Source organism: Rhinolophus hipposideros (assembly GCF_964194185.1).
Source record: "Rhinolophus hipposideros genome assembly, chromosome: 22".
In the NCBI taxonomy this organism is placed as follows: Eukaryota; Metazoa; Chordata; class Mammalia; order Chiroptera; family Rhinolophidae; genus Rhinolophus; species Rhinolophus hipposideros.
The window spans coordinates 21139034-21152139 of NC_138068.1; the positions used below are offsets into that span (position 1 = coordinate 21139034).

The 13106-nt window shown below is 45.2% G+C and overlaps 1 protein-coding gene across 2 annotated transcripts in view; it reads left to right on the forward strand.

Moving 5' to 3' along the window:
* Positions 1 to 3315: 3315 nt before the first annotated feature.
* LOC308491317 (transcription factor E2F1) overlaps positions 3316 to 13106 on the forward strand; it is a gene marked incomplete at its 5' end in the record, with an annotated part of 41008 nt that continues 31217 nt past the window's right edge. Inside the window, 3 exons of one of the 2 annotated variants that reach the window (XM_081034690.1) lie at positions 3316 to 3528; positions 8117 to 8179; positions 11345 to 11543. In XM_081034690.1, the coding sequence (XP_080890816.1) occupies positions 3416 to 3528; positions 8117 to 8179; positions 11345 to 11543 (375 nt within the window). The remainder of the gene's footprint in view (positions 3529 to 8116; positions 8180 to 11344; positions 11544 to 13106) is intronic. The other variant, XM_081034688.1, reaches the window with a different exon arrangement.

Consider the following 13106-nt stretch of genomic DNA (forward strand, 5'->3'; position numbering starts at 1 on the left):
ATCCAGAGGTGGCGATTCACTGAATTAGAATTACTTAACCAGCCACAACGTGAAATCCTTGGAGAAGGTGTGTGCTGACTTGATCAGAGGCACAAAGGAAAAGACTCTCAAAGAGAAAGGACCAGTTCGGATGCCTACCAAGACTCCGAGAATCTCTACAATAAAAACTCCTTGTGGAGAAGTTTCTAAGACTTGGGATCATTTCTTTCAGATGAGGATCCACAAGCGACTCATTGACTTGCACAGTCCTTCTGAGATTGTTAAGCAGATTACTTCCATTGATATTGAGCAGGAGTCGAGGTTGAAGTCACCATTGCAGATGCTTAAATCAACCTTTTCAATAAATTGACTGTCAGTTGTTTAAAAAAAAAGATTAAATGAGGTCATACAGGTGGGCCCTAATCCAATATGACTGGTGTCCTTATAAGAAGAGGAGATTTTGATACACATAGTCTGAGGGGCAACTACATGAGGACATGGGAGGAGCTAGCCATCTGAAAGTGAAGGAGAGAGGCCTCAAAAGAAACCAAACCTGCAGACACCCTGATCTTGGACTTCTAGTTTCCAGAATTATGAAAGAATAATTTATGTTGTTTAAGTCACTCAGTCCATGTTAGTTTGTTATGGAAGCCCTAGCAAGCTAATACAGTGGTTAAGATCCAAGACTCTGAAGCCAGGGGTTCTGGATTCCAATTCTGGCTCCATGCCTTATTAACTATATCATCTTGGGCAAATGACTTTTCTTCTCTGTGTCTCAGTTTACTATCTGTTAAGTGGGAATGATTATAGTGCCTACCTCATAGGGTTGCTATGACAATGAAATGGTTAATGAAGCACATAGGAAACAATTTCTGGAATATAGCAATTACTCTGTAAGTGCTTGTTAAGTAAATAAATTTTATTTTACTGGGTAAGATAAATAAACAGGCCCTGCCCTGAATAATGTACAATTAAAAAGGGTCATCAAGCAATGAGTGTTGCCATGTATCAACCCTTTATCCGGGGCTCCTTGAGATCAGAAACTTATTCATCTCTGTGAGAAAGGGCATAGCGAAAGACAGCACCCAAGAAGAACTTGCTGATCCAAATAGTTTCCAAACACCTTCTTCTGGTGCTGGGCAATGTGTCAGGGCTTGGTGACTAATTCTTCATGGGTGTGTTAGGTGATATTTCTAGAAGTTCTATTTGGTTCCTTTTCAAATTTTTCATGTTTTTAAAATAGTTTTCTGTTCTCTGTAGCTATTTTCTAGATTTAAATCTTGTGTGCACAATTTTTAAAAACCTGTGTCTGTAAATCACAATACCTGAAGTCTATATTGATCTGTTCCTCTCAGGTTATGTCTGTTTCTTTTTCATGAAGTCTTGGGTGCCTGGTTTGCTCTGACTATGTGCTGGTCATCACCTTGAAAAATTATCTGTGGTGATTACCTGAAGCCAAAGGTAGATCTGCTTGTCTTCATAGAGGCTTTGCATTTATTTGCTTTTGCCAAAGGTTTGGGGCATTTCCAGTCAGTTATCACCTCAAACCAGGTTCTCAATTCATGGCTTGAGATTTCTTGGGCTACCAGGCTCTACTCCCTAGGCTGAAAAGGGACTTATCAATGGTTAAAACTTCCCAAGAAAGGGTTTTTTAAAAAAAAATTCGCGTTCCTTTTTCTTTATCTGTTCTGCTCAGCACCAAAGCAACCTTTTCTGAACTGACTTGGGGCTAGTGGTGTGGGGTATGTAGTAGGTTCATATCACATTAAACTTGAGGGTAAAACCCTTTGGGGTCTCAGCTTAATGTGAAGAGTTTCTTCTATCAGACTTCCCACCTAGGGCAGGCCCAGGACTTTCACTTCTGTCCTTCTTGCCCTATGTGGTTGATGAACTGAAACCCACAGGTTCAATATTGGCAAATGCCCGCATATCATAAGTCGCGTTGGTGCTCCAGTATTGTTATCTTCATGTTAACCGGGTATCAGCTTTCACCCAATAATTGGCCTAGGCACTCCTCAGGCTTTTTAGTATTTCAATGTTTTTCAGAGGATATTTTTACATTTCATTTAACAACACCACTATTTTCAGAGGAAGGATTACCTGAATTAAACCATTACTGAAAAAAGAAAGTCCACCATTACTGAAAAAAGAAAGAAAATCCAGTTTTAGGAATAAAATAGGCCCAGCGTAATTTCTCCTTCATTGATCTCTGACATCATCCCCTGACGCGGATACAAACAACAACCGAGATAAATACCACGTAGGCCAAGTATGAGGGGACACCCTCACAAGTTACAGCCACCACTCAACATGTAGCTGTTATCCAATGACAACACACCGTAACATCATACAGAAATGTCACTCATCAATGCGCTTGTAGATAATAACCCAAACTATACTGCTTTAACAAGCATATGTTGGGCACCCACCATGTGCTAAGTAATGGGGTTACAGCAGAAAACAAAACAGACAAGGTTTCTGTCCTCATGGAATTTACAATCTGGTAGGGGCAATAGATAATGAACATGCAGCAAACAAATCATTTCAAAGAGTGAAAAGTTCTATGAAGAAATAAAAGAGGATAATGAGTCGGAGTGGGCAGTGTTACTTTAGATAGGATATCTAGGAAGACCTCTCTGAGGTGGTGGCATTTGAGCTGAAACCTGAAGGCTGGCTGAGAAGGAGCCAGCCATGGGAAGAACTGGGAGCGGTGCATACCAGGCAGGGAAATAGCAAGTGCAAAGGTGCTGAGGCAGGAACGTTCTTGGCATGTCCAAGGAACAGCAATGAGGCCGGTTTGGCTGGAGAAGAATGAATGAAGGAGAAAGTGACAGACATGAGTTTAGGTAGGGAAGCAGGGGCCAGATCATACAGGGTCTTGTGGGCCGTGGGATGGAGTTTGGATTTTAAGAATAAATGTAAAACATTGATGGTGCCGAGTGATTTATGCTCTGTGATCTTTATGATCAGTTACCCAATCAGAACTATCATGCGTAAAGATGAGGCCTGGCTCCTCGCAGTGTAAACCATCCCAACCCTAAAGAGGGCGGTTCCTTTTTCAGGAAACTTTGGAAACTCACGGGTGACAAACTTGTTCCAAACCGGAAAGAAACATGCTTTCTAATTGGACAAATCCAGGCGTGTGATTCTAACCGTCCTCAGGTCGAGTCTGGCGGAGCCCACTGTGGTTGGTTACAAGCTCTCCTTCTCTTCCAATTAGACCTCTATTCGGGAAAGTGTGTACATCGCATTCCGCTCGTGAGATGGATGAGCCCTATGATTGGCTCTCCGTGAATGAGTGACAGCAGACAGAGCTTATGGTCGTAAAGATGCGCTGACGCGGCTCGGCGCTGTGGGCCGCTTGTGTGCAGCCTGAACCCCGAGCTGTCAGTGCCGGTTCGGCTCGGTTCTCTACACCGCGCGCGCCACCCGCGCTATGGCCGCCCCGCCGCAGCTTCGGGCTCTCCTCCTGGCTGTCAACACGCTGCTGCGCCAGCGCCGCTACCACGCTGCGTTGGCCGTGCTCAAAGGCTTCCGGAACGGGGCAGTGTGAGTGGGGCCGTACGGTCCGGCCGGGGCCGAGGGACGGGCCTGGCTGGGGTCGGCGTCGCGGGTTCCCGGCCCCGCGCCGCTGCGCTGTGTGCCCTTGAGCAGCCCTGGTGTATCTCTAGATCTCAGTGTCCACCATCTGCCCAGTGGACGCTGGATTTTGGGTCCCGAGCGCCTTCTGAGCCGGGGCTCCCAACTACGCTTTTTCTGGGTCCTTCGTGCTTTGCAACTTGGCTGTCTTTCCTTGACCACCTCCCATGTCAGTCTCCGTATCCCCTCCCTTGTGCCCAGTTTTCCCCTCTCCCTCCCCCCCACCCGCTGTGTGCCCTTGGCCCTCTGTGCTTCAGTGACCCCATCTGCACAGTAGGAAGCTGGACTCTGGCCTCTAGCAGTCCTTTGCTTATGCTCCCCCCATTAAACTGCCCATGGGCTCGCATGCTGATTCTCACTCCCCATCTGTATGACTCTAGCGCTAAGTCCCTATCTAGCATACAGGACTTCTAGGGCATAAGCCTCAGGCGTGACAATGAATGTTTTACAAAGCTGCAAATACAGTATTTGTTCTTGCAGGAGAGAGGTCTTGGGGTCATTTCCCCTGCTTAGTGCCTGGAGAGCTCAGCCTCCTTTAAACCTCATGCATAACAGCTATCATTTATTGAGAGCCTACTGTGCCAAAACTGGGGACAACAGAAAACGAACAGAGCAAAGATCTGTGTCGTCCTGGAGTTGGCATCCTGGTGGCAGCACGCCACTAGGATGTGGACTGCCTCAGTTCGAATCCTCGTGCCATCTACCTGTGTGATCTTGAGCAAATCATTTAGCCTCTCTAAGTCTCAATTTCTATAAAATGGGGGTGATAATAGTATTTATATTATACTGTCAGGATTGAGTCAATATGTGTGAAATGCTTAGCAAAGAGCCTGGGACCGTATGTAAATAAAACTGTTGGCTGCTGTTATTATTGTTATATTCACTTGGACGCCTGCCTGGATCACTTTCCTCACCTTATTCAGGCTTCTGTTTAAGTGTCACTTTTTCAGTGAGGCCATCCCTGAGCTCCTCACCTCCTTCCCTATTTAATTTTCTTCATACTACTTATCATCTGACACTAAGTAGTTCATTCATGTATGAATCCTATTTTTATACTCTGTCTCTCTCACTAGAAAGTGAGTTTCATGGGGACAGAGATTTTTATCTATTTTGTTCCTTGCTGTATTCCTAGTACCTGGTACATAGTAGGCTCTCAAATATTTATTGAATGAATGAATAAGTGTGCAAGGTAGGAATTGCCATTGTCCCCATTTTCCAGATGAGAAGGCTGTGGCTCAGAGAGTTAAACTCATTCCTCATGATTATATTATTTGGTTAGGGTCTGAGCCAGCATTCAAACCCAAGGATGCCTGACCCCAACACCCACCTCTTGGCTTCCATGGACACCCAGCGTTTCGGGTAGAAGTTGATTCCCACTGTGTCTGGCCAGATCATATCAGCCATACCTTGGTATGACCAGGGTGGAATGAACCCTGAGATAACATCAGTGGCCTTTTGCCAAAGTATTCTCAGGACAAAGCAGGAATGAAAAGGAGTCACACAGGCCTGAGTGCCATTGGCCTTCCCAGTGCTGGCTTTGTACACCTGCTACTACTTAACTCTTCCTGTGATCTCAGGAACCTTCCCAGCACTTGCTAAGGTCAGGCCTTTGGGCTCAAATCCCAGTTCTTTCATTTCAAAACTGGGTCCCCCTCTTCTCTTCTGGCCTCAGTTTCCTCTTCTGTAAAATGGAAACCAACTCACCCATAGAGGGGTGCCCTAAGCAGTGATTTCATCATTTGGTAGTGCTAAGACAGCATGCCCACCTACAAGGATCTGGCGTCCAAAAGGGAGACTGATCATTAAACTGCCATGTCAGTACAAGGTGATCGGGAGTGCTCTACAGAGGAGGTGATGGTGATATGAGGTGTAATAAAAAACTACGATGAATGTTTAAATTTTAAACATTTATTATAATAAAAGACACATTGCAATTAATCCCCCTCAAAATACTCCCCTTTGCTGCAAACACACTGCTCCCATCGCTCTTGCCACTTTCTGAAGCAGGTCTGGAAGTCCTCTTTCCTGAGTGTCTTTAGTTGCGCTGTCATAGCTGCCTTGATGTCCTAAATTGACTCAAAATGTTTTCCTTTCATGGTCATTTTGACGTTGGGGGGGAAGAGCCAGAAGTCGCATGGTGCCAGATCTGGGAGAATAAGGTGGATGATGACACACCGTAATGTTTGTATTTGACAGAAATTGTCGTACCAGAAATGATGTGTGACACGGAGCCTTTTTGTTCTGATCACAAAGTACAGTGAATGCTGTTACCAAGTGCCATCCAACGGACAGGCAGGGTCTTCAATATGGGAAGCAGCACGTGGAACCTTAGTAATGGTGTGAGACAAGTTTCAACTTGTTCGGTGCAGTCAGTTAGGTGTGAGCTATGGTTGAGAAAAGGTATGTTTTAAAGTGTGCCATAAATCATCCTCCATCATTGTCACACATCACTTCTGGTACAGCAATTTCTGTCAAAAAACATCACGGTGTTTCCTCATCCACCTTATACAGCAGATCTGGCACCCTTCTGGCTCTTCCTCAAAGTCAAAATGACCATGAAAAGAAAACATTTTGAATCCATTCAGGACATCGAGGCAGCCGCAACAGTGCAATTAACGACGTTCACGAAAGAGGACTCCCAGAACTGCTTCAGAAAGTGGCAAGAATGAGGGGATAAGCGTGTTCGAAGCAACGGGGAGTATTTTGAGGGGCATTAATAGCAATGTGTCTTTTACTGTAATAAACATTTTTTAAATTTAAACATTCACCATATTGTTTGATCACACCTCGTACTCTGAAAGCTGAGTTGTAATTTGCCGAGGGGAAAAGGGTATCCCAGGCAGAGGGAATGATTTGAACAAAGGCCTGGAGGTTGAAAAGAATATGGTGTTTGTGAAGAAGGCCATCCATTTAGGGAGGCAGTCTTGGATGACTGAGTCATAGGAACTTGGTAAAACTGAACTCATTTTGATGTTCCACTCCTAAATATATTAATGTATGTGCATCTCTAAAAATAAGAGCCTTTTTCTGTATGGCTAAATGATCGTGATTACATTTAATAAATTAATATTAATCCCATAATGTTGACTCCTGTCCAGTCGATAGACATATTGCCCCAGTTTTCCCCCAAATGGCCTCTACAGCTAGTTTGTCTAAACCAGGATCCTCCAGGACATCACATTGCACCTGTGATTATGTCCTTTAAGGTCTTTTAAATCCAGGGCATCTTTCTTTTCAGGGCACAGCGTAATCCTGTGGACAGTAGTAACTGAGTTTGGGGACTTTGGAAAGCGGCCCTGGCAGGTGTAGGGACGTGGAGGCGTGTTCTGCTTGTGCTGCGGCATAAGGGGGGGCCCTTTTAGCTCCGGTCAGCGGTCAGCGGGAGGAGGCGGAGGGCTTCTTTGTTCAGAAGGAAAAAGAGATGACTTTGGAGGAGGTAGGGCAGAGAGCTTGCTGGGGCCAAGACGAGGTTCCTGCCCGCTGTAAAGCAGGGGAGAAGATAAGCAATTCAGCATGGCCACCGCAACCATAAAACCGGCTTTAACTTGTTAACATTTTTATTTCTTTATTTTTTTATTAGGTCACACATTCACAAAAGGTATAAAAAGTTAGGTGCTTCGAAGTCCTGCCCATTCTTATCATTCTGTCACCTAGTCCCCATCCGTGATAGTGACGCCTGTGCCCAGTCTCATGTCTCCTCCCAGAAATACTGTCTGCCTAGACAAATATATGTATTCTCCCCCCACACCTTTTAAGCAAGTTGTATTTTGAAATTTAGATTAATAGAAGAATGTCCTCATTTTACACAATTTTACATTGTGCACACCTTTCTCAAATAAATCCTGCCGTGCACATCAAGCCTCCTCATTCTTTTACCCCTGTGTAGTATTCCACTGAATGATGGGGCCATTATTTGTTTATCCAATTCCCCTGTGGATGGACACCGGTTTGCTTCCAGTCTTTTGCTGTTTCAAGCTTACAGTGCATGTTCACAGATACCCATATGACAACAATATATGGCTCATGACAGTTGTCTCCGGGAGGCTGTCATGGATTTTTAGACCTTGTAACCTGATTAGATGAGGGCCTGGCAGCTGGAGAACTTGGGGGCGGGGGGGAAGGGAGTTCAGTAAAGAAGAACAAGAAAGGAAGAGACACTAACATTGGTTGAACTAGGAACTTTCACATGTGCCACATCCTTGACTGTCAGAAGCAACTCTGAAATGGAGAATACTTTTTACTGAAGGGAACTTAGAGAGGTTAAGTGATTGATCCAAGTTTATACCGCAAAATGTGGCGGGACTTTGGCACCAAATACTATTTCCTTTCTACAACCCACTTTGAACTTAGATCTAACATGAAAGCCAGCATTAGTTCCCCTCCCAAAATGATATTAGGATTAGGGGTACGGAGAGGGAACAAGAAGGCAAAGATACAGCCCAGAAAGAAACTGTGAATACAGTGACGCTGCAATAACTGTTTTCTCTTTTTTCCACAGGTATGGAGCCAAAATCCGGGCCCCTCACTCACTGGTCATGACCTTTCTCTTCCGGAGCGGCAGGTACCCACCCTTTCTGCACACCCCTCAATCGGGAAGAGAATGTGGTCACCCCTCAGTGCCAGCACTGTTGTAGCAGCTTCCTGGCTGGGTCTAACCTGTCCCCACCACCACCTTCTAAAGTACAACTTTGATTCTATTATCCCTGCTGGAAAAATTCCCCTGGCTCCCACAGCCCTCCAAAGAAGCCCACCTTCCAAGTGTGTTCTTAAGGCCCTCTGCAGTCTGACCTCAGCTGCATCCCTACCCTCTTCTCTGCTGTTCTCCCTGGGATGTCCTTGGCACACAGGCCTTGCTACCATTCCATGCTCATGCCACATGTGGTTCTACCTCTATACATTTGCTCATGCAGTATCTCCCCCTTCCATTCCAGAAATGCCCTTTCTTCTTCTACCCCACCTTTATTTCCTTCCTGGCAACCCATACCACGTCTCTGAGGATCACTTTCTCAGAAAACTGTCCTCCAATAAAAGGAGGTCCATGACATTCCTTCCTTCCTCTGATTTCTCATAAGTCTTCCCTCAAGGCACTTCTCAGAAACCACTTTTCTAGTTTTTAATGTGTGTAAATTTATAAGAATCACACATGGACAGCCTTCTGGCCAAATCCAGCTTTAAGATTTTCTCTTTTTGTATTTTTTATTTTGGTTTTTGTCCTCCGAATCATTTTTTAAAAAATGGATCTCATTCATTCATTCAGTAAATATTTATTGAGCATCTCCTATGGACCAGATACTGTTTAGGGGCTGGGGATACAACGGTGAACAAAATGGACCGTGATCACTGCCCTCGTAGAGCTTGCATTCTAGCAGCGGCTGGCAGAAAATAAACATAATAAACAAGGAGAGTATGTGGTACATTAGAAGGTGATACAGGCTGTGGGAAAGAAAAATTAGAACAGGGAAAGGGGATCAGGAGTGTTGGAGGAGGGGCAAGCTGCAGAATTAAATAGGGAAGGCCTCGGTGAGAAAGTGATACTCAAATACAGACTTTAAGGAAATGAAAGAGTTGGCCAAGTGAGTATCAGGGGAAAGAGTGTTTCAGAACAAAGAAATAGCCAGTGCAAAGGCCCTGAGGTAGGATCGTGCCTGGTGAGTTTGAGGAGGCTGAAGCAGAGGGATTGGAAGGGAGAGAACAAAGAGGAAGATCACAGTGGCCACCTGGGCCCATCCCATCCAACTTTAGGCCATAGAGAGGAGTTTGGCTTTTCCTTTAAGTGAAACAGGAAATTGTAAGGTTTTGTGCAGGAATGTGCCACTATTTGACTATGCGCGAGTGAAGAATTTGCTGCCAGATTAACAACAGATGGGAGTTTGTGGCCAAGGGCAGAAGTAGGTGTAAAATAGGAGGCTATGGTTATAATCCAGATGAGCAACACTAATGGCTCAGACCTCGGTGGTGACAGTAGAAGTGAGAAGCGGCCAGATTCTAGAACTGATTTGAAGGCCAGGTTTGTGTCAATACTGAAAAACTGGGAAATCTAACTTTCTTGTCTTAGAACTGGCAACACTGGGCCCGTGTTCCTATGGGACCAGAACCTGCTGACGCCTGGCTGTGCCCACTCACCTGGCAGATATCAACAGGTCTCAGTAGACCCACTTCAAGGTCCTCATCTAGCCTTGAGGGCCCTTGGGCTTACCATTCTTGAATTGATCTCCCAGAGTACACTCTGCCCTTCTCTCTGTGTTCTCCTCACTGCCCTGGAGTGATTTACTTTGAAAGGATTCGTCAGTCAGTCGACTCCCTCCCCTACTTAAATGTTTGCTTTTCTCCGGATGAGGACAACACTTAGCATGGTGCCACCTCCCCTCCCTGACTCCCCCTGCCTCCTTTTCCCACACATTCTCTGCTCAGACCTTGACAGTTTCTCTCGGTTCCTTTACTCCCCACTCTGGACCCTCCTTAGGACCTTTGCACCTGCTGACCCCTCTTCCTGGGATGCAACTCCTCTCCCATCTTGCCCTCACTGACTCCTCATTCTTCAGACCCTAGAGTCATCTCTTGTCAGGTCAATGTTTGACCCTTGTTTTAATGAAGTAGGAATGTTTTTCCGTGAGTCTCCAAATGATGTACATGATGTTGGATCTGCTAGCAGTGTCCGGCTGTGGGGCGGGATCGTGTCTCCTGAAGCCAAAGAATGGACACATGGATCAGGGAGGGGCAAAAAGTTGTAAAAGAAGAGAGTTTATTAGAAGCAGGAGAAGAGGTTGCAGCTCCCGAGTGGGAAGGAGTCCCGAATAGGGGGGCCTCGTGACTAAGGCAAAAGCTCTTACTTCTATACCTTCCCTTGCCTGTTTGGGGAAAGGGGCTGGAGCCTTCTAATGGAATTCATCTTTCAGGTTTGTCCTGTGTGCTCCTCCTGAAGGGATTAACAAACCAAACCATTCCTATCTATCAGATCTGCTCCTTTGTCCGGCCAGAAGGGATTTGAGATGATCTATTAACCTCAGGTGTATTCTCATATCTCTGTTCTGGAGTGAAGGAGACATTCCAGGGCCTGGAGTTTCACGATATGGCTGCTTTGTTGTTTATTCCACCAGGGACCCCCCTTCCCCCCCGTCTACCTAGCACTCATACTAACTAACCTGTCTCATTATGATTATATGTTCCTCTCCCATTAGATCATAAACTCCATGAGGGCAGTAAGCAAATCTGTTTTTCCCCCCAGTATTATATCGCCAGATCCAGCACATAGTAGGCACTCGCTCCCTCATTCACTTCTTCACATGTTCACTCCAAAAAAATATTTACTGAGCACCTACTATGTGTCAGGCCCCAGAATGGGGCCTGAAGATGAGCAAGCCTGATGTAGACACCATTCTCTGGTAGCTTCCACTGGGATGGGGGGGCGGGATAATAAACAAGCATATAAATGTTAGGTGGTGATAAGAGCAATGAAGGAAAAGAAAAGTAGGTTAAGGAGACAAATGTGATGGGCATTCTTTTATGTAGGGTGATCAGGGTAGGCCTCTCTGAGGAAGTGGTATGGAGATGCAGTAAAGGCCTGAATCAGCCTAGGCAGCAGCCCCCAGGACGTGAAGGCTAGAGGCCTGGGGTTGAATGAGCATTGGCTGTGAGCTTCTTTCCTCGTTCAGATTTGCATGACCAGTGGGTAATGCCTTTGGAATGGTTGCGCCTGTGCTTATGGTAGCTCCTTGTGTTTGTGCAGCCTCCGAGAGAAGCTTCAGGCCATCCTGCAGGCCACGTACACCCATTCTTCCAACCTGGCCTGCTTCGTGTTCACCTACAAAGGGCTTTGCGCCCTGCAGTCCCACGCGCAGGGTGAGACCTACCAGATACACTCATTCCTGGCTGCCTTCATCGGAGGCTGGCTGGTATTTAGAGATAACAATAACATCAACAGCCAGGTAAAGATCCTCTCTAGGGATGCGGGTGGGGGGCTGGCTGGGGGGCGGTGGATGTGGTTCAGGTATGAGTTGGGGTGGGAGTCAAAGGTGAGTTCTTGGTTTCCTTCCAAGTCTTAGGGTCTGTGATTCACCAGTCCTTCTGTGACCTTGGGTAGGTCACTTCCCCCTGTTTTCCCATCTGTAAACCAAGCAGCCTGTGGGAATTTCATGAGTCTCGAAATCAATGTATGTGCTGCTCTCTGGGTCAGAGACTTTTTTTTTCATAAACCACTCTGCAGTGAAATAAGAAAAAAGAAAAATGACCTGGAGTATGATTTTCTTAAAACTAAATTTGTTATGCTCAAAGAATTCTCTTATTCTGTAACTTGCCCTTTTTCTGGGTTCAAATTCTGTTTTTTGTTTTTTTTTTAATGTTATCTTTTTTTATTTTTATTTGGGGAAGGGGAACAGGACTTTATTGGGGAACAGTGTGTACTTGCAGGCATTTATCCAAATCAGGTTGTTGTCCTTTCAATCTTAGTTGTGGAGGGCGCAGCTCAGCTCTAGGTCCAATTGCCGTTGTTAGTTGCAGGGGGTGCAGCCTACCACCCCTTGCAGGAGTTGAACCGGCAACCTTGTGGTTGAGAGCCCACTGGTCCATGTGGGAATCGAACCGGCAGCCTTCAGAGTTAGGAGCATAGAGCTCCAACTGCGTGAGCCACTGGGCCGGCCTGTTTTGTTTTTCTTAATGGAACCAAATGCTAGTTGTTATTGTAAAGTCCTTTTTTAACATGAAAGTTAACAGCCCCTCTATTAGCCTCCCTCAAATTTATTAAATACTGGGGGCGCCAAAAGAATGTATACATGTTTTAGAGTGGCTGGTTGGCTCAGTTGGTTAGAGCTCAGTGCTCTTAACAACAAGGTTGCCGGTTCGATCCCCACATGGGCCACGGTGAGCTGTGCCTTCCACAACTAGATTGAAACAACTACTTGACTTGGAGCTGATGGATCCTGAAAAAAGCACACTTAAATAAATAAAAAGTTAAAAAAAAAAAGTATACACATTTTAAGAGATGTGATCTATGCTCAAGCAGTAATTTGCCATACTCAGAAGTGTCTGGTCGCTGACGGTAACCACTTTGAGCACCTCTTGTAATTGCAGAAGTCAAACGTGATTCATCTTTTGTTATTGATATGCATTATTACAATTAATACAGTTTTTTCCTTTCTTAAAATTTGTATACATCTTTTGGCACCCTCTGTACTTTTAAATTATAAAAATAGTTTTATTTTTGCATTTTTTAAAATGCAAATTAAGCACCCTCTAGGTACCTGGCATACTTCCAGGTATCATACTTGGGATACATCATGATAAAAGTAGAAAATAAATTAAAAAGAAAGTTCCCGTCCCCCTCCAATTGTCAAGACACTGTCCAAGGACAGTCACTTTAACTGTGTCTTGTGTGACCTTCAGAAATTGTCTGTGCTCGCGTCAGTGTACATATCAGGAGTTTTCCACCAGTGAGATCATGCTGCACTTTTTTTCACAGAACTGTGTTATCTTGGAGACCTCTCTTGTCAGTC